This window comes from Lynx rufus, unplaced genomic scaffold (genome assembly GCF_022079265.1).
Source record: "Lynx rufus isolate CCGP_SWC_20201006 ecotype Redwood Valley unplaced genomic scaffold, mLynRuf1.p SCAF_9, whole genome shotgun sequence".
Lineage (NCBI taxonomy): Eukaryota > Metazoa > Chordata > Mammalia > Carnivora > Felidae > Lynx > Lynx rufus.
In genome coordinates this window covers 40850280-40875682 of record NW_025814897.1, presented here as the reverse complement: position 1 = coordinate 40875682, position 25403 = coordinate 40850280, and the positions used below count along the sequence as shown (strand labels likewise).

At 43.2% G+C, this 25403-nt stretch overlaps 1 protein-coding gene across 3 annotated transcripts in view; it reads left to right on the top strand.

The window, feature by feature from the left end:
- The window catches only part of FAT3 (FAT atypical cadherin 3), a 517579-nt gene that overhangs the window by 328455 nt on the left and 163721 nt on the right, over positions 1-25403 (top strand). For all 3 annotated transcript variants that reach the window (XM_047071611.1, XM_047071610.1, XM_047071609.1), the window contains exon 3: positions 4822-4883. In XM_047071611.1, coding sequence (XP_046927567.1) covers positions 4822-4883 — 62 coding nt within the window. The remainder of the gene's footprint in view (positions 1-4821; positions 4884-25403) is intronic.

The following is a 25403-nucleotide window of genomic DNA, read 5'->3' as shown; positions in this document are numbered from 1 at the left end:
TCTCTCCTGCAGAGATTACACAATGGGGTTGCCTTCCACGGTGGTGAATCAGAAGAGCTGAAGAGAGGGGGTGCTCTGTTCTATTTTAAGGCCCAGCTACGTTCAACTACAACCGTTGACCATTTTGATGAATTCCTCTGGACTGTGAGGATGGCTCAGTGCAGTCCTTTCTGACTATGAGAAACAGTGCTGCTAAGGACCATGGCTCATCCAAATGTGTACCTTTTAAGAGAAGAGAGATCTTGCCACTTCTTGCTGTAGGTGGTCCTGTCTTGATAACGGGGATTATTTCTCAGTACAAGTAACTACCAGTTGTGGCTTTGACCTAAAAGTGTTCTGTTCATTATTTTTATGTTCCTGACTCCCCAGGGCCAAACCTGATTGCTTCATTCATTCCAGCCCCTCTTCATGCCTGATTCCTAAAGTAACTTATCCATCCATTCCTTCATTTTTAAGTGTCTGTCTTCTCCAAACATGAGAGGCTTGTTAAACTCTAAAAGGCAGAGCTTATGATTTTTAAACAGCTTTACTGACATGTAATTTACATGCAATGACATTTACCCATTTAAAGTATACAAGTCAGTGGTTTTGAGAATACTTTGGGAACTGTGCAACCATCACCGTACCCTGTCATGGTAGAGCATTTTCCTAACCCCCTGAAGAAACCTTGTACACTCTAACAGTGTTCCCTGTCCCCCACCCCACCTCATCGGATTTCCTACTGATTTTCACTTTTGACTTAGATTTTCTTTTACCTGCCTCTTACCTTATATTTGTGAGAATAGAGATGAGATAATGGAAACACAGAGCACTAAAGCCTACAGAGGTTTTCCTGCCTTTCTTCCAGGAACAGAAGCTGCTTGGCTGTCTCAGAGCTCCAGGTTTACTGTTGTGTATACTTTAGACTTTTCAGGAAGCCCATCTCCTTCTCTGTCAGCTGATAAATAGGTGAAAAACACATCCTCCTGCTGGCAGGCAGATGACAGGAGAGCCACACTGCTCTCTCAGTTCCACATATGCATTGTGCAAATAAGTGGCTTTCCTTAAAAAAAAAAAAATCACCCTAAGAATAATCAGGAGAGGAAGCTGACCTCTTCCCCGTGCATAGCACATCACAACGGGCTGTGGCTGAAATGACACAAGTGTCCTCAGGGGAACAGAGGGCAAAGGGCTCCTGGTCTTTTGTGCCTGGAAGAGCAGCAGGCAACCAGCACTGCCAAGGCTGACAGCCCTTTCATCCATTTATAGCCTCCATATAACAAGTGTTTCTCATTCCCATTGTGACCTCTAACAGAGGATGCCCCCTGAGGAGGTAGTGAGGTTCCTGAAAGCCTCCTTTCCCTTTCCGAGAAGACACTTACTTCTCACTTGGAAAGAGCCTTCGTGACATATGACCTTGTCGGATAGGATGGTCTGAAAATGAAGGCATCACATTTGTGTGTTAGACCCCCACTGGTCTGACCACATCGACCCTTAGTCAATACAAATCAGAGAGCTGTGCCCCCTTTATTCCTCCTTTATCACCTCACCCACCAGTGCACTCTCACACCATCTCCGCCTCCCTCTGGTTCACCCCTTACCCCCTGCTCACACTGACTCAGATGCTAAAGCATTTTAGTAGATTTCATTTTTGGGTGTGGCTTGGCAGAAAAATTAATGTCAATAAAAATTCATAGTGAGATTCAACAAAGGATAGTGAAATTGTGTAGAGCCATCTTTTAGAATTAGAGAATCATCTCAGGCATCATCCCAAGAGACGTGGACACGGTAAAGGAGGGATAGAGTGGGGCACAGAATCTGAGTTTTTTAATTTCTCAGGAGGTTCTGATAGGCAGCTAGGGAAGAGAAGTTACTGATTCTCCCATTTAAAACTTTTGATATCAGTCTTCTCTCCATAATCTCGGACAGTAGCTCATCTTTGTATCCCAAGAGTGCCCAGCACTGTGTCATTCACATGGAGGCACTCAGTAAGTGGTTTCAAATGAATACTAAAGGCCTACACCCCCAGTCCACCTACAAATACTCTCCCTACACACAAAACAATACCTTCCTGGGGCACCTGGGTGGCTCAGCTGGTTGAGCGTCCAACTTTGGCTCAAGTCATGATCTCACAGTTCGTGGGTTCAAGCCCCATGTTGGGCTCTGTGCTGACAGCTCAGAGCCTGGAGGCTGCTTCGGATTCTGTGTCTCCCTCTTTCTCTGCCCCTCCGCTGCTTTTACTCTGTCTCCTTCTGTCTCTCTCTCTCCCTCAAAATAAATAAACATTAAAAAATTTAAAAAAACAAAACCAAACAATTCCTTCCTAAACAAACACATTCTGTGTCAGCAGCAAAACTGAAGATTAGTATATAAGTAATCTCTTCCACAGCAACTTTTGTTAACTGAGCATTAATGAAATTCCTGTTCTTTGTTTCAGATCAGGGGTAGGTGGGCACCAGGGCTTCAGAATAAAAAGGGAGACCCTTCTCATGAAGGAACTCTGTCCACTTGTCTAGTGGGAAACACACACGCATGCACACACACACGCACGCACATACACACACACACACAGGTGAGCAATGGATTATAGCATGGAACAAAGAACAATGATGGAGGAACATACTGGTTGTGTTGGGACATAGCAAATGGGCACCTAACCCTGGAAGACAGGTCATCTCTCTAACATCTGAGCTAAATTGGAAAAAACTAGAGGTGAAGCAGTGGGGTGGGACATGCTCTAGAAAGAATTTATGGAAAGCCCGCTCATCAGGGCCGTGCAAACACAAGTTTCCCTCCCATGAGGAGTGTGGACAGATGAGAGTAAAGGGGAGTGGGGCCATTTTGTAAAGAGCCATGCCACCCCCAATGGGATTTTATTAGGAGGGTCCTTTAGCCTCCTGTGACCTCTCCTTAGCTTTCTCTAAAATCCACATGCTCCCACCACCACATGTGTTAGAACAAAAGCTGGTGATTACAGCTTTATAGTGGAGGCTGAAGTCTAGGATTGTGATGCCTCCTGCTTTGGTTTTCTTCTTCAATATTACTTTGGCTATTTGGGGTCTTTTGTGGTTCCATACAAATCTTAGGATTGTTTGTTCTAGCTTTGAGAAGAATGCCAGTGCAATTTTGATTGGGATTGCATTGAATGTGTAGATTGCTTTGGGTAGTATTGACATTTTGACAATATTTATTCTTCCAATCCATGAACATGGAATGCTTTTCCATTTCTTTGTGTCTTCTTCAGTTTCCTTCATAAGCTTTCTATAGTTGTCAGCATACAGATCTTTTACATCTTTGGTTAGGTTTATTCCTAGGTATTCTGTGGTTCTGGGTGCAATTGTAAATGGGATCAGTTTCTTTATTTCTCTTTATGTTGCTTCATTTTTGATGTATAAAAATGCAATCGATGTCTCTACATTGATTTTGTACCCTGTGACTTTGATGTGGTGTATATATACAATGGAATACTACTTGGCAATGAGAAAGAATGAAATCTTTCCATTTGCAGCAATGTGGATGGAACTGGAGGGTATTATGCTAAGTGAAATAAGTTAGTCAGAGAAAGACAGATACCATATGTTTTCACTCATATGTGGGTCTTGAGAAACTTAACAGAAGACCATGGGGGAAAGGTAGGGGGAAAAAGTTACAAATAGGGAGGGAGGCAAACCATAAGAGACTCTTAAATATAGAGAACAAACTGAGGCTTGATGGCGAGGGGGGAGGAGAGGAGGAAATGGGTGATGGGCATTGAGGAGGGCACTTGTTAGGATGAACACTGGGTATTGTATGTATGGAAGCCAATTTGACGATAAATTATATAAAAATAAATAAATAAAAGTAATAGTAGCAAGGTTAAAAAAAAAAAGCTGGAGGTCATGAGCTCCTCAGCAGATCTTGGCAAAATGTCTTTTCCATACTTCACGTACCTCACCAGTGTTGGGAGTGACCTTTTCACGTGATTTTCTCTGCTCTTTTCTGTCCATTGGCTTAGGTCATGAAGCCAGCCCAATCCATAGTCTCTTGTCTTCAGGGACAGTGTAGAGTCAAGAAATGGAATATAAATTTGACCTCCTAATTGCCATTTGACAATAATAATAATAAAACCTGCAAAAGACAAATTGATGCAATAAGCTGGGCAGCCTTGAAGATTCTGTCTTCTCATTGCCTTTTCTTTGTCTTTATACTCAAAGGGCTGATTCATTTATGGGAAACTCCATTCGAAGGAAAGATACAGAGATATTTCCCATGTGGATCTTATTTTGTGTAAAGATTTAAACACATAAAACACAATGATAAAATTACGGTGTGAGGTCTTCCATATATAAGAGTTATTAAATTTGAAATAACTATGTGTACAAGGAGCTATTACGGAAGTAACCTTCTTTGTCAAGTGTAACAAAAGATTATATAAGCATAAAAACGTTAAATAAGAAAGTGCTGTTTCACAGACTGATTCTAATCGGCATCAACAACCTATTAATGTTCAAGAACTCTGAAATCTTTAATGAGGTTCTTACTGTAGAATTTCAGTCATATGCAAATGAATCATTGAAATTCCTCATTATCAGGAAAACAATGGTTCTTTAGTGAGTTTTTACATCCCCAGAGTGAGTACAGTACCTCACTGAGGTAAGCAGAGCCAGAACAGATTTTGCAGGTTTTCTTTGTGAATTTTATTTTGTTTTAAGAATAATTTGGAAACATCTCGATTGTCACTGGGGATTGGAGAGTTACTGTTCCCCATCATTTTTGCTTTTCCTTTAACTGAATTTGCTTCCCGTGCTCAGTAAGCTACTTGCCCCAGATATTTAAAAGTCAAATATTCTCATTTCTACGCAGGTCTGATTACAACAACTTCAAGGAAATTGGATCGAGAACAGCAGGCAGAACATTTTCTGGAGGTAAGTGCGTAGAGGGAACTGGCATTCATTAAAACTGACTTTCACTAAACTTCTTTAACCTTCAACATAAACTAGAACTTTAATACATTTGAACAGTGGATTCCAAAATGAAGAGGTCTCTGTTGGGCTGATTGGTTTTGAATGTGGAGATTTGGGGTGCATCCCTCTGAATGCACTCGTGAGTGCCAAGCAGGGGTGGCAGACTGGCCTTCTCCTAACTCTGAAAACAAGCAGATGCACCAACATCTCTGCCTTGACTTCAGCCCCTTTGTCAGCCATCAGAAAGGAAAGTTCAGGAGCAAAGCCCCGTGAGCCTCCGGGGCCTCGGATGTGAAGAGAGAAAGAGCAAAAGTGCTGTGATCAGAGTGAAGTACATCATTTGTGAAGACGCGAGTTGCTTTGCTCCTCGTTTCTTTTCTGGGGAGAGGGTTGAGGAGGGGAAGTCTGCTAGTTGATTCACTGCCCGAGACTACTGTTTCTGAAACCATAAAATGTACTCCTATAATTCATTAAGACAGAAACAGCAGCAATATAAACTGTAAGAGCATTATTTCTGGAGGAAAAAAAAAAACGCCATAAGGCAAGAGATGAGAAAATAGATATGAAAGCGCTTCATGGAACATTCTTTCTATACGTATCGAGTATTTTTATTGGGAAGCTTGAAGTCTGGGTAGTGTGTGGCACTGTGATTTTAGGTGTGACGGTCTGGTACAGAATGGATGACAATGCTTGGAAGTTAGGGGTTTGTTAAGGTTTTAGCACAAATCTGTGCTTCTGAAATGATCTGTTAGTCCCTAAGAATCATTTACTGGAGTCCACAGATCCTACACACACAGGCACACACACACACACACCTTTCTCTCCTGTTGTTTTCCTTTAAATCAGTTAACCAGCAATGATTTATTCAGCAAGTACTGGACTAAGAATCGGTGCCTGTGGATGCTGGGACTGCCTTGCCATGATCATGATTAGCTTGAATGGATAAAAACCGTTTAATTGCGCTGGACCTCAGTTTCCCCTACTGTGAAGTGTGACAATTACTGTTCCGTATACCTCAAAGGATCGCTAGTGGGATCAGTCCTTATGTTTTATGCCAAAGTACTTTTATCTTAAAGCATTACACATAATAAAGGATTATTATGATGATCGTCAGCACTGTGATAATCCTTTTAAAACATTGCCATCATCTCATAAAGATGAAAGACTCCGGGCTGCCAAAAAATAATTATTATAATTCTTTTTTCAAAATCATACCGCTGGGCTGCGGTTCGTTTCTGGTCCAGAATTAGAGAACATTTGCCAAAATAATAACACCTTATGTTGTATTTATGCGCTCCTTTTCTTTGCAACAGAGTCCAGGACTCCTGGGGAGGTTGTGTTCTCAGACAGTTGAACCCATTACCTCCCAGCAGGGAAAAGGAGGGCGTCTCATTAGCTGGGGCCTCTGCCCGAGGTCACTTGCCGCCTTGTCCCTGGAAAGGCGGTGTCTTCAGGAAGATGTGGTGCAGAGTGTGACAGGAGGGAAAAGTGCTCTCCAGGCACCTGAATTTACTTCCCAGAAGAATCCTTAACAGTTGTGCATCCTTTACAGACCTACGTAAATACTGACCAAACATTTTCGTTCTTTAGATTAACACAGATGGATCTGGAACATCATTTCTCAGTACCTGGTATTAATCATCCTAGGGAGGCAGTGCAGCATAGCAGTTGGCAACCTCTTAGGGTCGTTGGGGAAAATAGGCGTATAGCATCCCATCTGGTATCTGTGCTAAGAAGGTGCTCAGTAAAGTGGAGCTGTAACCATTGTGGTTTTAGTTATTATCGTATGATGTCATGACACCTGAACCTCCTGAACATTCTGTTTCATCTCTACACTCCAGGATAGTAGCTCCAAGGCAGCTGACGTGCAGAAAGGAACCCCAGACCATAGCTACTTGGTTGGGCCCAGGTCTCAGGGTCTGCCCTATGTGCTGGGGATACAGAGTAAACAGGAAGGGACAGGGGGCACATAATAAATGAATAAAGGCTATAACTCCAAATACAAGCTTTCTGAGACCACTCAAGGAAGGTCCCATGGTAGTGCCTGAAAGTGGGAGTGGGAGGCAACGTCTGGTTAGGAGAGCCTCTTGAGTAGGTGACATTTAGTGACAGGAAGCCAAGATTCTGTTCAAGGCCAGTATGAACACCTAGGCCGGTGTGATCAAGAGTTTAAAGATGGAGGTGGGTAAAGGTGATAGGAAATGGAAGTTGCAGAAAGCAAACAGGGCTGTAGGAAGGATTATGCATCTTTTCCTGAGCACAGTGGAAACACATTAGCTGGGAGTAATAAGATATGCTTGCCCGCATAGCTACTCAGCTGAACAGAGATGGGCTGGGGCAGGGCACAAGTAGCAGGGAGGTTCTGGGGGTGCTTCTGGAGGGATCCACATGAGAGATGATGATGTGTTTGGATGAAGGTTATTAAAAAATAACTAGAGAAGACGGAAACAAACGTAGAAACAAACTTTGACACCTCTCAAAGCAGACTATCTCCACTCAGGTAACTGCAAAATGGGGTGGAAGGCAGGAAGCTTTTACAAAGTGAAGGATAAAGAACAAGGAAGAGAGGGGCGCCTGGGTGGCTCAGTCGGTTAAGCGTCCGACTTTAGCTCAGGTCATGATCTCACAGTCCGTGAGTTCGAGCCCCGCGTCAGGCTCTGGGCTGATGGCTCAGAGCCTGGAGCCTGCTTCCAATTCTGTGTCTCCCTCTCTCTCTGCCCCTCCCCCGTTCATGCTCTGTCTCTCTCTGTCTCAAAAATAAATAAACGTTAAAAAAAAAAAAAAAAGAACAAGGAAGAGAAAATTTAAAAATAACTGACTGGCAGGGGCCACACGGCCAACCTTGTTTGGGATAAGAAAGAACAAAGAAGTAAGGAGAGAGCCCAGCATTGGCTTGGCTTTTGGAGATCGAGTGGCTGGATATACTTGGATTCTGGTCAAGCAAAGCATTTACAGGGGGCACACAAGTTATCTAAATTTCAGTTTGCTGATGTGGCACCTCGAACAACAGTGGTTCCATCTTGGGCCCAGAAATTTATTTCAACCAGGGTGAAGGCAGTGGCTCAAAGCAGCAAACTGGCTTGTCTGAAGTTTCAGGGTAGAGATTTGAAAACTGTAGGTCAGCTGAACCATTTCAACTTGCCCTCAAGCACCCACCATTGCTCTGCCCATCACCCAGGATCATCATCATTTGTGCTTTTTCTTTTAGTCACCCCTCCCGCTGAGGTTTTCAAACACTAGATAATCTGTCTTCCTCTCTCTCTGTCTCTCTCTCTCTTTCTCTATCTCTCTCTCTCTCTCTCTCTCTCATGACACTCTCCTGCTCTCGCTTTCTAAATTGTACAATTCTTGGTCACAGTATTTTTTATATTACTTTGCTGTGATGGTTTCAGTGACATTCATTTCTTTTTTCTGAATGGATCATGGAAAAGATATTGCTTTAACTCAGTCCTCCAAAAACTGAGTAAAATAACATCATTCAGAGTGCAGAATCGAGTTCTCTGCTGTACACAGATTTTTGTAACTGCTGATCCATTGTGTGAATTGTAAGTGCTGGGTGTGGGTAATTAACCTCCTGGAGAGCCTTTAATTGCCAAGATAACCCTATGCTCCTCTTAAACTCATATTAACCTTCTGGCTCTATTTCATATCTCTCCTTCCCAATAAAATAAAATTGACTCTTCCTGAAAAGGACCCATTTAGAGGCCAACCTGGCAGGTACACTTCTGAATAAGGTAACCAGGAGGACATTAGTGATTTGTTTCTAGTTTGCATTCCCCATGATAGAAGGGACTTTAATTGGATACTGCTGGTACTCTGCCTGTACATTGATTTAAGATTTTAGCTTGGCCATCTATAGGCTGTAAGGGTTTTTTGAGTCTGTAAGCATTCATCTTACATCTCTGACTATAAGAGGACAGTTGCCATGATCAGAATCCAAGGGATTTGCTGAAGAAACAAGACCAGCAAAGAACGGTAGAAAGATTCACAAGTGCAGCCTCCTCTTCTTTGGTGAATTCTCCACATTAGATCTTGCCTAATTTCAGGTCTGTTATGTGTAAACATTGGAGTGATCTTCTCTCCTGACCATAAAATATGGAATTTTTACCCCACTTGTTCAAAGGAATATACATTCCTTCATAGCCTTTTATGATTGTAACAGAGATAGAAGGCTAATTCCAGCAAATAGGTGCAGAAAGTTGATAATGGTTGCATAAACTAAATGGTGAATTAATGTTTTAGCTTAGTGGTTACGACTTTAGCCCTGATTACCTCATTATTAGAGAAGGCAGCTGCAAAAAGGAATAAATGCACTAATTTCTCTTACGTTATAATCATTTATGTATATGACCTACTAGGTTTAAGCCCTTTGTGGGCGTGACATTTGATTTACCAAGATGGTGAATAGATGCAGTGTGGGAGAGCAGAGATGTTAAATTCAGGCAGGCCTGAGATTATAGTTTGGGACTGCTCACAAGGCTTAGACACCTTCTCCTCACGAGCAAAGTGGGGATAATAGTCCCTAACACAGGTGTGTGTTAGTCCCTAACTCTACTTGGTATGAAGAGTTAATAAATGTCGGGTGGAAAGGCTCAGGACGCTGACTGTCAGAAAGCAATTGGTCCATAATTGTCAGTCCCAAGTACCTTACTTACTTCTCTCTGTATTCAGACTATCTGGTCTAGCACCTGGGAAACAGGGAGCACTCAATAAATGCCCTATGAATGAATGATGATTACTCTAAGAGGCCTTTGTTTCACCCTACATGAGGTGATGGACAGCAGTTTAGCACACAATGACGTCCACGGGCTTGGAGACAGAAACAATAGAGCACGCTGTGTCTTCCCGTCTGCCTTACCAAGTTAACTTTGATCCCCCGTTTCCTTATCTGTAAAGCAGGGGTCAATGATCCCTACTTCTTCCGATGAACTACACAGAGGGCCTGGCACGCATAGACACTGCTGAACCATTGTCTGTCCCTCCCTCTTTCCCATCCCCTCCCTTCTCGCCTAGTCCTCAACAAACACCTTGTCAATTCCCTTTCTTTTTCAGTCCTTGCCCCAGTATTTTGAATAGCTTCTCACAGTTCAATTATTCTTAAAAGATATATCCACTTAAATAATCCTATAGTCCCGGCTTAATTATGTGTGAATCTTTATCTTGCTTGCTAAAAGAGTATTATTTGCCTCCCTTTTGATCTTAAAATGCTTCTCTGTTCAGGGCTGGATGGTTCTGATAAAAGTCTTCCAAAGAGAACAGAGAGCGTATTTTATTTGCAAATCAAAAAAGATGACAAGGCCCAGTCACCAGTATAAAGACACAGGATGGGAAATTACATTGTGTGTGTGCATATAACTTGAAGTAGCCCAGAGAAGGCGGTGAGATTTTAGAGTGCAGTCGGTATTAATAACAAAAAACACATTACAGACTGATACACTAGATCTATAGGAATGTAAATTATTTAGTACCTGTCCCTGTAGCATACTCATCCGTTGTCCTCTGTGAGGTACACCTCACGTGACCATTTTTTTCTTCCTGTTTGAAATTGTCATCCCTTTTTGTGGCTGTATCTTCTGAGAAAAAAAAAAATCATGTTCTTTGCTAAGTTTTTGTAACATTTCCTCTTGCCTTAGGACGCAGATTGATTTTTTTGTCGGTGACTACACATCCTTACAGGTTTCTTCCTTTGGCAAGCTTCTGCTCTGGAGATGATGGCCATTTCTGGTGGTGAAGGATTGCAGGCCTGTTTCAACGCATTAAGCAGTCCGCAGTTGGGTAATTTACCAATGAGAGAAATGGAAGTTTCACTCAGTAGGTCCTTCTTTCTGCCTCCTTCATGAAACTTTGCAGGAAGTACCGGGCGGTCCTTCAAAAAAGGTGGTGTGTCCAACCACGGACACAGCACGTGTAGGACACACTGGCCTCGGAGGGAGGGTTGATTTCTTCTCGTAGCCACTTCGAAAAGTAATGAAAAGTCACTGGTTTCCTCCTGTCTGGCAAGCTTTATCCCATGCTTGTTCTGGGCCCGGCACTGGGCTAGGCACAGCTTCTGTTACTGGACCTCGCATGTTTTGCCCCCTGAGCATTTTTTCTTCACCTTTCACACCGAGGTCACTAGAGTCTAACCTGCCGATTATTCGTGAGCTGCTGGCTTGGAATTAAGGGGCTGTTTTCCATTCGTATCATCCAGACACTTCTCCCGCATTCTACAGATGCAGAAACTGAGACAAAGGACGAGAGACCCAAGATCAAACAATCACTTCATGGTGGCGTCCAGTACATGCCTTCCTCACTTTGTAGAACAGTGTGGTCCTAAACATCCATCAGCACATTGAAACGTGGCAAATCAAATCATCTTTTCCCACTCTTGTTTTATTTTTTAGAGTTTATTTGTTTATCTTGAGAGAGACAGCGATGGTGTGAGTGGGAGAAGGGCAGAGAGGGGAGTGGCGTGAGAGGGGGGAGAGAGAGAGAGAGAGAGAGAGAGAGAGAGAGAGAGAAAGAATCCAAGCAGGCTCCGTGCTGCCAGTGCAGAGCCCGATGTGAGGCTCGAACCCATGAACTGTGAGACCATGACCTGAGTTGAAACCAAGAGCCGGTCGCTCAACTGACTGTGCCACCCAGGCATCCCTCCCACTCTTGTTTCACACCAGATTTACCCAGGTGTCGGGTCAGCCCACCCTCAGGCATCAGCATTTTATGAGCATGAGAAGAGAAGGTTTTCTCTTCTGCTCTTCAGGTATCCATTGGCTCCTCCCTTAGCTGCTCCTCGGTGCCTGCGGAGCTCTGGACAGAGGCTGTCCCTGTGGGGCACTGCCCCAAGCCCCAGGACAAAGTCCGCCTGAGAGGATGCTGTGCCCGCACTGTGCACACCAGCTTGGACTCCAGCAGAAAAAGAGACCGAGGGTTACAGGCTGAATTGCCTATGTTGAAAGTCATACATTGAAGTCCCAAACCCTGCCACCTCAGAATGTGACTGTATTTGGAGTCTTTAAACAGGAAATTAGTTTAAAATGAGGTCATTAGGGGAGGATCCAGTATGACTGGTGTCCTCATCAGGAGAGGAAATTTGGACACGGGCACATTCAGAGGGGAAATCATGTGAAGACGCAGGGAGAAGATAGCCATCTACAAGCTGAGGAGAGAGGCCTCATAAGAGACCAGCCCTGTCAGCACCTTGACCTCAGATCTCTAGCTTCCAGAACGGTGAGAAAATAAATTTCTGTTTTGTAAGCCGTTCAGCTTGTTGTCATTTGTTACAGCTGCCTGAACACCCTACTACAGCAGGCAGACTCCAGTTACTGGCCCACTCCTGCCCCTTTCTCCTCATACTGCCCCCTCACAAGCCTACTTGATTTACCGAGGCACTGGGGCAACTACAAACCCAGTATAGGAAGAAAAAATCTCCACGTTCCACACTCCACGTTCCACACTCCATAACTACGATCACAAAGCAGCCCCAAGTGAAAATTCCTCACAGAGAGCTCCCTCACGGCATACATTGGTTTCTACCTGCTTCCCTGCCCTCAGGTACCTACCTTTCTGAGTGCCTGCTTACTCGACTGTCTGCAGTGAGGGTTTCTGGCCCATCTTTCCCAGAAATCCTGTCTCTTAGCTCAGGAACAGACGTGTCCCTTTCGATTTTGCTAAACCACCATCGTTCTTATGTTTCAAATAATGCCCCAAGAGGGTGTAAGCAGGCTAGTCAGGGGTGGCCTTTGGCACTGCAACTCCAGTTAAATAAGGAGTACTGGTGGCGGCAGCGATGGTGATGGATGGTAGTGTGCTGGGGGTAGTGGTCCTGGGGCGGTGGCGATGGTGGCGTGATGGCTGTCAAGGCGATGGTGATGGTGGTGGTGCGTGTGCACGTGTACTTGGTACGGGAACACGTGCAGTTGAGGTGGGAGCAAGGGTTGCCATTCCAATTCCTGCGGGACAGTCCAGGTCGGCACCAGCCCTGAAGAACGATCTTACGTGAGATCTTCCCGGAAGTGTGAATTGCGCATATATCAATGTGTTTTCCCAGCTGACCAAAGAGTACATATTGAATGAGACACACACACATTTTTCAAAGCAAATATTAGTGCTCAGAGGTGGTTTGCTCAACATGGAAATTGCGGGCTAGCCCCACGACTGGTAATTGAGAGGCACAGCATGTATACAGGTGGGGGTGGAGAGGGGAAACGTGGCAGGTCTCACCTGCCCCCTCTGAAGAGGCTCAGCGGGTGACAAAATGGAAGCAGGCAAGTCCGGTTTCATCAGAAGTTCTGATTTTTCCCAAAACAAAACAAAGAAAAACCCCAAATCAGATTTATATGTCAAATCTCCCTATACGAAAGTTGACACCTCCATTTTATTTAATACCGTGTAAGGCAATGAGCTCCTGGTTTACAACATTTGATATAAGGGAGGATTTCTTTTCTTACTGCCTCGTAATTTGTAATCCTCTCACAATAGAGTAAATAATTCACATATATTGTAGAATGCAGTTTGTGTCTTATCCTCTCTTTGCTCCACATTTTTTTTTCACAACGTGCCCTTTTGAACCCATAGAAATACAAGAAATGAGCCCAGGGCTGTGTCTGAAGAGACCCTGTTGAGGTTGGGAATGACAGCATGTGAGGACTTGGTTAGGATCTCAGTGGAGGGCCACCTTCCCACCCTGTCTTCATCCGAACCGGGGAAGGGAAGCATTGCTTTGGCTCCTTGGATTACACAGAGTCGCGAGGGCATCATGCCTGCTTCGTCCGCCGCTGGCAGTTTTTTTCCTTCTTAGCTTCGTTTGTCTGTGTCCCTGGTTAGCCTCCAAGTTAATAATCTGCAGTCACTTTTGTACGCTAGGAGACTCGTCTGGAATGAGTCCTTGATTCTATAAATAGCCACCTCTAATTTATCTGGTTTTGAAAGCTTGGATTTGTTTTGTTTCTCCTCAAATCTGAACACTAATTGATCGATCAACAGTAAATGAAACCTGTTCCCCTGGACCTGGGAAGGTCTGTCCATCCAGTGGTCCTACCTGGAAATGGAAATGAGCCTGCTTTTTGCTCCCAGCTCACTGGTGGTGCTGGCGGGCAGATAACTGCTCCAGGCGGGTCACAGCTTGTTGTGCTGGACCCACAGGCCACCGGGAGCTGGGGCTCTGCTTTTGTTTTCCCTTGTGAATGGTTTCTGAGTGTGATGCTATGCTGCTGCTTCCTTCCTGGGCAAGCACTGATTGGGTCCTGGCAGGGGAGGGGGCAGGAGGGGGGGCAGGGGAGGGGTAGGTGAGGGAAGAGGGGTGGCGGAGAACCTCTAGCCCTGCAGATCTGGTGTCACACAGATCCTTATCCCTTCCTCGCACGGCTCGAAACAATCATGATGACTCCCCACGTGAATCACACATCCCAGAAGCCCGGGCTGACTTCTCCCCCTAGTGCAGTGATGATAAATTGACCCTCTGCCCTGTACTTCCAAAGCTCCTTTTCGCTCTTTTTCCCTTGTGTTGCTTTCCTAGTTTGTTTTGTGCAGCACACTCTCTGAGCTACAGAATGATCTGTCCAGTCTGATTTCATTTGGGCCCTTCAGAAATCATCCAAGCTTGTGCCTAACGCCAGATGTGTATGACCCAGTTGGGCACGTTAAGTCTGTCTGCGGGAAAATAAAAATATAATGGCGGCAGGTTCAGAACATGAGATTCCAACTCAAGTGCCTCTATTAATAAAACGGAAAAACTACTTTGGCTTGCTTCCTGCTTGCTGCAGACAGCTTTGTTCAAGTGAGCTGTGGTTTCAGGACCTTCCAAATGACTTGCTTCTGTGACAAACCAGGGGCTACCAATGTCATCTATTGTGTGGCAACGTTGTTTTAGCAAAATGCGGAGAGGGCTGTCAGCAGGATGCAGATCACTGTAAGGAAGATAAGTCAGGACAGTCCTGGATGTCAGAACCAAGGAAAATAGGTCGATGTGTTAGGGCAAATACCATCAGTTCCTTTGAAAGTGAGAAAACCTATAATAAATTTGGTTATTTCATCTTCAGGGATGTAGCACTGTATGTATTTTACAATTATTCAACCTGACTTAGAAATAAAACATCTCTTATAAAACAATGCCCTTTGTACTACAAATGTGGATAGAGACAGTTAAAGCATAGGATTTGAAGGCAGACCTCACCACTCACTCACCTTTCTTTATCTAGCCTCAGTTTCCTCACCCGTAAAATTGGGATGACGGTGATGATGATGATGCTAATAATAATAATAATAATAATAAAACAGGGGCATCTGGGTGACTCACTTGGTTAAGCATCCAGTTCTTGATTTTGGCTCAGTTCGTGATCTCATGGTTCATGAAATCAAGACCTACGTCCGTCTCTGTGTTGACAGTGCAGGGCCTACTTGGGATTGTCTCTCTACCTCTCTCTCTGCCCCTCCCCCGAGTCATGCACTCACTCGCTCTCGCTCTCTCTCTCTCTCTCTCTCCCTCCCTCAAAAATAAATAAAATTGTTAAAAAATGTTTTTAACAATTTTATTTATTTTTGAGAGGCAGAGAGAGACAGAGCACGAGCAGGGGAGGGCCAGAGAGAGGAAGATACAGAATCCAAAGCAGGCTCCAGGCTCCGAGCTGTCAATACAGAGCCCGATGGGGGGCTCAGATCCACAAATCGTGAGATCATGAGATCATGACCTGAGCCGAAGTCGGACGTCCAACCGACTGAGCCACCCAGGCACCCCTAAACTTAAAATCTTTAAAAATAATAAACAACAACTTCCTAGGATTTTGTGAGGATTGGCATGTTGCATGTATACTGCACTTGTTAAGTGTTTAACGTACAGTAGCTCTTATGATTAGAAGCTTAAAATTTTTCCTGGTGATTCCTGAAACAGTCTTCTTGTGGCAGAATCCCGAACACGTGCTACACTATGTGAGGCCTTGTATCTTGAATTTTCTCATGGTTGTTGAATATACTTAAGGTTCTTTAACGAGACAGCATCTGTAAATGTACCTAGCATAGTTCCTGGTGCATGGTATGCACGTAAAAGAGTATTAACTCCTTCCTTCCTTTTCTGAAGAGGAGCCCAAAGTTTCGGAGCCTTCTGTGTGTCAGTATCCATTTAACTGGATCAGGACCAAGTAAGTTGGAACAGCTCATTCTCCTAAAATAGGCTGTATGAGCAGTCAACCGTGGGTCTGGCCCAGCTGTGAAGAAGGTCACTGGGCCTCTCGTCTCCAGGAAGGAGAGTCTCCCTGGCTTTCTGAGTCAGAATCTGAGAGGAAATGAAGGCACCCAAGCTGAGAGCTCTAGCGTTCCTGGAATCCAGGGACTCCATAAAGTAGTTATTCTTGAGATTATCTTGGGACAGATAGCTAATTTCTCTGGTTAGCTGTCTCTAGGCCCACCCGGTCTTCCCACTAACTCCCATGCTTTCTGTGGAATTATAATCCTTTTAAGACTTTAAATTGTGTTTAGTTGTTAAGAGAGTAAGTGTGTGTTTAATGTTGAAACACACATTGAGATTTTTTTTCTGCTTTATTCAGATGTCAACACGTCAGCTGTGAGGAAATCGTAAACCGGTCAAGAGTAGTCAGGAGAATACCCGGTGACAGATACCGTAATTCCAGATTTATTGCCCTTAGGCATTTCAAGCTGTGTCCCTTCTGCAGGCCGTCCTCATCTCTCTTAGCAGGCTGCAGGATGAGCTCCCCAGAGATTCCGCATCATCTACCTGCCTGGCCCTACCTTTGACGAAGGTCCATGGTAGGCTGGAGGGCCAGAGCTGAGGAGAATGCTCTTTGTAGTCCCATCACCTAGAACAATACCCGGGACATCACAGGCACTCTGTGTCTGCATGGTGGTTGAACCTTCAGTTTCAGGCTATAGGTACCCCCAACCCGGATAATCCACGCCTGCCAGGTTACGGTGATCCAGTGATCGGTACTGCCCGGAGTGTTCCTCGGTGAGAGGTTTGCAGGCCTCCTGTGGAGGTAGCTGACATGCGGAAAGGGGAAGGGCCTCGCCCCAGGGCCACTTGCCAACCCCCGTGTGCTTGGAGCCTAAAAGCAGTTCCTAAATCACATTTACCTCCCTGAAATCTATCATCCTCAGTAGGTCGTAAATATATAATTCAGAAGGAAGATCATAGATTTTTCATAAGGCACCCTGTTATAATTCCTGGCATGCCACTGGACACTTTTAAAGACGCTGATAAATCTTAAAATTGGACGTGGGGCTAAGCTCCGTGTTAATGTATACTTTGCCGTGATGTGATTGAGGTACACCCTACTTCTAGGATACTACTTTCCAATAAAATTTTAAAAGTTCAGTATTTTTAAAAATGTACGAGTTCTCATTAATAGCCCTCTTTAGAAGCTTTATGAAGACATTCTGAAGTAGGCAGCGAGGACCCACGGAGCAAGGGCCTTCTGACCAATCGAGCCCTGTGTTCTGAAAAAGCAGAATGTCCTCTTTCTCCACATAGACAGGGTCTTAATTTGTTCTTGTCCTGTTTTTCAATTGAATGCGGTGAGAAAAACTTTTGGTATCCCTTAGCTTACCAAATAAATGACTGTGTTTTTCTCTTCTCGGTGTGGGGAACAGCCTCTTTGCCATTTGAGAATAAGTTTGGGGAAGTTTCACCTTTACATATTCCATCATTACCATCCGAAGGCCTTAGATCTGTCATTAGGTGAAAGAGAGGTCAGAAGGTCTACAGGTAAATTTAGGGCAACATGACAGCCTTTCCAGCAGAGGGACAGGGCTGCAGCAGATGCTCTTGTGGAATGCGGGAATTAGAGATGCGCTCATTTGGTTTCAGCTAGAGAAGATGATAGGGTTTTTATGTAGCGTTTTTACAACAGGAGATGTTCTGTCTCTATCAGCAGTAGCCAGGACATGCTTGTGCCACGCTGGGATGAAGAATTACAAATCTCTCTGTGCGAGGCCGTGACAGACCCATGATGTGTGCTTTGATACATGCACAAAACCATTTACCCATCTTCAAAAATGATGCTTCCAGGAGCAACTTATTTGAAAGTTCCTGTCATATCACAAGGACATCAGTATGTAAGGAAGAATGAACTCAGTGTCCAATGGTTTAAAGCACGTGTATGTACAGCTCAGCGAAAGGAAGAAAATTAGGGTCTCTTTTAAAACTCTTCTTTCAGAAGTTACATAGGGCCTGCAATAGAATTATTAAAATATAGGTATTTCTAATTATACATTGATTAGAAACATGTAACTATGATGTGCTAGAAGCATGTAATACACAACACATGTTCACTGTAAACCACAGAGGCAGGGAGAGAGGAAGAGAGAGATACAAGCCAGAAGAAAATTTTAACGCTCGTAATTTCCCCATGCAGTGATGATCACTTTTTACACTTTGGGGTGTGAACTTTTAGAACATGTTTTGCATTTATGGATATATAAGACAATACTGCAGAAAATTTGTCAAAAAGATTGAAATAATATTATACATATTATTTGTAACCTTTCTTTTGCATTTTCCAATTTATTATGGGCATTTTTCTTTTTTTATTTATTTTCAGAGAGAGAGCAGGGGAGGGGCAGAGAAAGAGAGGGAGAGAGAGAGCGCCTGATGTGGGGCTTCAACTCATGAACCATGAGATCATGACCTGAGCCAAAATACAGAGTCACATGCTTAACTAATTGAGCCACTCAGGTGCACCTCTTGTGGGCATTTTTCTATATTCCATGTGTTATTATTAATTTCTTTTGTGCTTGTGTGAGATCACATTAAACAGCAGTCTGTGGTTGTTTTCTAGTAACCTTAAGGAAATGGACTACCCATCACTTTTTCTGGAAGACTGCATAGGTACAGCCCAGCCCCTAGCTCCCCTGTTCATACTTCTGTAAGGTGATTTGGTGCCCGCTTACAGACAAGCATTTGCTTACCTCCCTCTGCTTATAGACTAGCTAAAAGAAAAACCCTGTATGTGATCTAATATCATTTAACAGATGTTTTCATACACTTGACCAGACTACACACAAATATGAGCAAAAGTCCTTCCCGTGGCTAGAGTTGTGATATTCTACCTCATAGCATTCACTTATGGAAGGAAAAATTATACAATGTAAGACAATTTTTACAAAAATATCTCTGAAGCACTTGAAGAAAGACTACTGCCTATTCACCCATGTCGTTTAGAAAATTATATCAGAAACCTGATCACAAAACCTAAATATGGAACCTTAGACATCTGAACACCTTACCCACACATGTGATCTGCTTTCCTCTCTTCCACTCTAGATGCATGTTCTACCTTACAATACTTTCTCACTGACAGCAAAATGGTACCCTGTAAGCAACTTTCCACAAAAGTGCAGTAAATCCCACAGAAGCATGAAATTTCAGCATTAAATAGTACCTTGGAAAACATCTAATAGACGATGGACTATTTACATCCCAAACTAAAGATCTGGGCAAACATTTGCCAAACGGGGGCACGCAAGCAGCATTCACATTTGGCATAGCTGTCTGCATTCTCTGCTGGTGACAAGTTGTGCCGTAAAAAGAGGGAAAATATCCAAAACAAACTGTAGCCGAGGCTTGACATGTCTCTGAGAGGGCACATATGCCTTCCCACGTGGAAAAGCAAACTCCCATCAGATGTGCACGCAGACCCAGTAGCAAGAAGGGCCGCCTGCTTACACATACCACATCACTTCCAACTTGGAGCTGTTCAGTAAAAGGGACTCTGGAAAGACTCTGGTGCGCATGCCAAGAGTAAGCCATCTCTGTACTTAGAGACACTCCACGTTCAGATAACCCCAAAACGTGGTTGCTGGTAAGAAAGGGCAGGAAAAATAATATGCTTCAATGAAATATCCCATTCCTAGGATAAGTATGTAAATAAATATGTAACTATTGAATATGCATCTGTTGTGAGACCATGGATTATAGGGTCCTTAATGACTATTTTTGTTTTCCCCCTGACACTTAGGTTATACTTATTAGACTCACAGTAAGTACTGGCTGGATTGTATTGGAAAAAAATGTTCTTGCCCCTCCTCTTTGTTGTGGTTACACAGAGGAAGGAGGAAATGAATCTCAACTCAGTTACAGTGAGTTCTTATTCAGGAGGAGCTTTAGTGGGTATATAAGGCCTGTGTCTGGCCATTTCCAGCAGTCTAATATGTAACATTAGGCATCTGACAAGTGGCAAGTCTAGTCCAAAAACTGTAGGAGGATGGACCATATATGAGGCTGCCCGCCGGGAAGACAAATGTATCTTGCTCCTCTGTCTATACAGTTCAACTTCATTATGTCATTCACGCTAGTGTCACTTGGCCCCAGAAGGACAGAGGACATTGGACTCTGGTTGCTTCATTAATGATATTATCTGGAGATGCCTACATTTCCAAAGGCCAGACATAGCATACGAGGTTGACATCAGCACTCTGACCCGTTTGCATGTGACACTGAATGCTGCTTATTTCACACAGGTGTGCAGGAGTAGGGTCTAAGAGCAGATAAGGAAGGCAAGCCAGTGAAAAGTGCAGCTGTGGGCAGGATAAATAGGCCCAGAGGTGGACTCCTAGGATCAGGAATAAAAGGTGAATCTTTGAGAAGGGTGCTGCCCTTGACTGCCACAACGGAGGTTTGAAGCAAGAGTTCAAAACCACAAAGAATTTAAGCAGAGGAAAAGCATTGTTCCCACTGCTTTTCTGTTCTCTCCTTGATTGTCATACATTTCAATGGCATCCAGATGTTCCATTATTTTAGCTACCAACTTGGGAAATTACGTTGTAGTTACTTTCAAAGTTGTCAGAACACTAAACTCAACAATGACAGTTTATAACCCATTTTCTCTAAAGTGCTTAATTTTTTTTTTCTTATAACCCTGATGGGCTGGCATTTAAATAAAGAAAGTCAGGATTCTGAAATTCAATTAGTTTCTGTATATGCAAAGTTATTCTTTGAGCTCATCCACATGTATATTGGTTCTTGCACACACATATTGGGTATATCGTACTTTGACTCTTCCTCCATTTGGGTCTAGATTCGTTAAAGATAGGAAATTTGCTTCATGCTTTAACTTCGGATAGTTACGCTCTTTAATTTTAGACTAAACTATTTAAATTCTTTTGGTATTCAAAGGTATGCATTTTTTTTTTCAGAAAAGTGAAGGCTAGTTAAAAAGCGGTATTATTAATTTTGAAAATGCATATTCCCCATTTGAATAAAAAACATACTGGTATGTATATCATATTTTACAACTGATTTATTTAAGATTTCTCAGAAAACTCCATTTGTAATTTCCAGTTGCAAAGGGATGAAGTTCTTCAGTTTAGTGCCTGCAGCATTCTTATGGTAATTTGGAAATTGGGAGACTTGGCCACATTCATAAATGGTAACTGTAGAAAATCGGCCACTTTCAAATCAAACAAAAGCATAGAGGACCTTGTGGATACTTTTGAAAAGAGGAGACTATTTCTAACAAGTCTAGTTACACTGTCTATTCCTGAAGCAGATGAATGAGAGAGTTCTTATAAGAGTATTGCTGTTGCTTTTTTGTATAGACCGCTTGTATTATCCGTCTGCACCGTACTTAGCACCCTGTTGAACTCAATAAATATGCAGTGGTGATAATATTATTGCTCAGAATTCATTTAGCACTTTCACATCTTTTAAGTGTCACAATGTTCTGCCTACTAGGTGCAGGGAATTTTAATTTAATGCTCATTCTGAGGCTCAAAGCTTGGAAGTGTAATGACCCATGTGACATAATCCTCCGTTCCAGCAGGACAGTTTTGGAGCAAAGCCATTGGGTTGTCCAAGGATTCATTACAAAGCAGAGAAATCTTACTTCCCACACTACAGTTCAGGGGCTCAGTGTACTGGCTTTCCCAATCTCTACCTTCCAAGCCATGCACATTGTAATTCTTCAACAGACACACACAAAAAAGAGAAATCGAGAAAATTTACATATAACTTTGACATTAAATAGCTCTGACCTGGGGCGCCTGGGTGGCTCGGTTGAGCGTCTGACTTCAGTTCAAGTCATGATCTTGTGGTCTGTGAGTTCGAGCCCCACGTCAGGCTCTGTACTGACAGCTTAGAGCCTGGAGCCTGTTTCAGATTCTGTGTCTCCCTCTTTCTCTCTCCTCCCCTGCTCATGCTCTGTCTCTCTCTTCTCAAAAATAAATAAACGTTAAAAAAAAATTTTTTTTAATAGCTCTGATCAGCTTCAATCAAGCTGTGCCCATGGTAGAGGTTGAAATCAAAATCAAATGGAACTAGAATGAGTTTGTTTGTTTTTTATGTGTATTTGTTTATTTTGCAAGAGTATACACACATAGGAGCAGGGGAGGGGCAGAGAGAGAGAGAGAGAGAGAGAGAGAATCCTAAGCAGTCTCTGCACTGTCAGCACAGAGCCCAACACAGGGCTCAATTCCACAAACCATGAGCCAAAATCAAGAGTCAGACACTTAACCGACTGAACCACCCAGGAGCCCCTGGAATGAGTTTTTTTTTTATTTTTTAATGTTTATTTATTTTTCAGAGAGAGAGAGAGAGCATGAGTGAGAGAGGGGCATAGAGAGAGGGAGACATCGAATCCAAAGCAGGCTCCAGGCTCCAAGCTGTCAGCACAGAGCCCAAAGTGGGGCTCAAACTCACAGACCGCAAGATCATGACCTGAGCCAAAGTCGGACGCTCAACCGACTGCACCACCCAGGCACCCCATGAAATAAGTTTATTTTTTATCAGGACAACCAAGTTTGCCTAATTCAACTGTTATGAGACTTTTGACAATCTGACAGTTTTCACCTATTTTTTCCAATTAAATTGCATTTCCTTTTGGCTTAATACAAACTATCCACAAATAGTTTTGGTACCAATAATGTCCTTGATACCTGACACAGTACTTGGTATCTAATAGGCATCCTGGAACTCTTTAGTTGAATGAATGAATGAATCAATCAATCAATCAATCAATCATCCATACGGGGAAATTCCCAACTGTTCTAGAAACCCTGGTCTTGGTTATTTTATTGCTTCTTTGAAAACAGAAAACTGTCAGGGTTTCCTGACAAAATCCTTAACTTTTTCTTGTATCTCATTTGAGGCTCATAGGACAACTAGCCTACTTTTTAGAAATCTAATTTAGCGATAAATATAATAAAATTCTCTGAGAATATCTAAGTTGATAATAAATCTATGTAAATTATCATTTGTGAAAATACACAAACATTTTGTGTGAGATTTGTTTAACAGCCCACAGTCAATGCAATAAATAAATAACTATGGACACATATGTGTGCCTATGTACACGCACATGTGAGTACTTACAACACATAAAACATAGTAATGACACTCAAGGTTACCCAAAAGCAGTTGGGGACACCAGAATAGCACAGTGAAGCAGTAATTAACTGTAGGGCAATACATAATAAAATTACATGCCTAATTGTGAGAGACAACCTGTATGTCCAATAAGAGTTAAGGGTGGGCTATATCAGGAAGGACTTATCTGGAAAGACGAGAGACTTGACCTGGGCTTTGGATAAGAGGAGGAGCAATGTAAAAGAAGAGAACACGCATGATTCAAGTGCAGGCCTAGAGAGAGATGCACATGGCACCCTTGGCCGACTGTGATAGAGCAGCCTAACTGCCAAGGGAAGTAAGATCTGGAGAGGAGTGGGGGTCGGGGGAGACTGAGGTTATAGTTTGGGCTAGGAACATGAAGTGCAGAGAAATGAAAGGTTTTTCAGCAGAGTGTTGACATGACGTAAATCTCCTATACAAAGATCATTTATCTGGTGAAAGAGGTCTTTGGAATAACAAAGAGACTAGGATCAGACCAGCCAACTGGGAGGCAGATCCAGATGTAAGGGAACTACAGGTACCGGTGTATACAGGTGATACTCTCCAGTCACAGGAGGGGGTATCTGTAAGATGAGAGACATGGGAACATGGGCAAAGCTTGGGGACTGGATGGGGGACTTAAGGGAGGAACAAGGGTAGTTGTTTTCCACAGATATCAAAAGCTGGTATTTAGTTGTGGGCCTGTAGAGATACCGTAAGTGTGGTTGGCTTCAACTGGTTTCTTCTCCCTTTAAGTAAAGTGACGTGCCATCACGCCAGCCGCTACTTGCTTATTTAGCTGCTTCCCATTCACCATCAGAATATGACCTCAGGGTTGATCTACTCTTGTGCAAAAAAGAAGACTTCCGTAAGCATTATAATTGTCTTCTTTTTTATTGCAAGTTTACACAATTTTAGCTTTACTCATTTCTGTAAGATTCTTGACTCTGCCTGCTGTGACCACTCTGGCAACTGCAGTGTTTCTAGCACAGATGAGTTTGACTTAGGGTCCGTGTGTTATAATTTTCTTCTTCACTGCATGTGTACTTGGGACTTGACCCGGAGGTGGAGACGATTCACTCGCCACAGCCACTCTGTCTGATGAACCCATCATCCCAACTGAATCGCAGTCCTGTAGAGATGGAATCTAAAGAGAGATTCATTGAGGGGAGGGAAGGGAGGGAAGTTTCCCTTTTATAACTCTAGGAGTGGTCTAACAGAGAAGAGAAGCCAGTGGTACATTTGCATAGCTGGAAGAAGCCCTTTGTTATCAATTGGAAAGAGCCTGGGTGTAAGGCAGGCTGGCCAGGGTCTGAACCAAGATTCCTGCCATCTATTTGCTGAATGACCTGGAACAAATTCATATTCTATGACAGTTTCTGTATCCTCGGCTGTAAAGTAAGGGATAATAGCAGCCACCTCATCGGCTTGTGGTAAGTGCTATGTAAAAAGCGTATGTAGACGGAATAGCAGAATGCCTTGCATATAGGAATGTATCAACTATTATTAGTTTCCTTCTTCTTTAAGGCAAAATCCCTGCCTGTTTCATTGTCCCTCACACCTAGCACAGTCCTAGCATAGTCAATAAGCATTTTTGCTCAGAGGATGCAAAAGCAGAAGGGCATTTTGAGAACTACACAGAGCAGCAACATCCATAGTCAAATACACTTATTTGCCTTCCAATGAGGAAACCCGATGCCACACTTCAGCTAACATGCAGCCCTATAATTGTGGGCGTACGCATCGCGCTTCTAAAGGTGAGCCGTCTTATCCCATCTCACAAGTCTGTCAGGACGTTCATGATGACTCACCCTCCTACAGATCGGGGGGCTAATTATGTTATTAGAATGTCAGAATTATCTGCGATGGCTCTGTCACCCACCTAACAAGAGAACTAAGTTGATACTGCTGTGTTCAAAACGACTATAAAAAATGTGAGTGATGTATGAGATGATGTATGAACATATATGGAAGATTTTTTTCAAAATGTTTTATGACAGACTTTTTTTTTTCTTTTATCCCTGTGCTCTAGCTATTACATTGTTCTTCACTTAAAATTGGGTTCAGTTCACTTCTACAATAATTCCTTCAGTGCCAAGGATAGATGGGTTCTGTGCTCTGTGTGATAGGGACAGAAGGTGAATAGGACTTGGCCCATTGGGACCGCTGGCTCT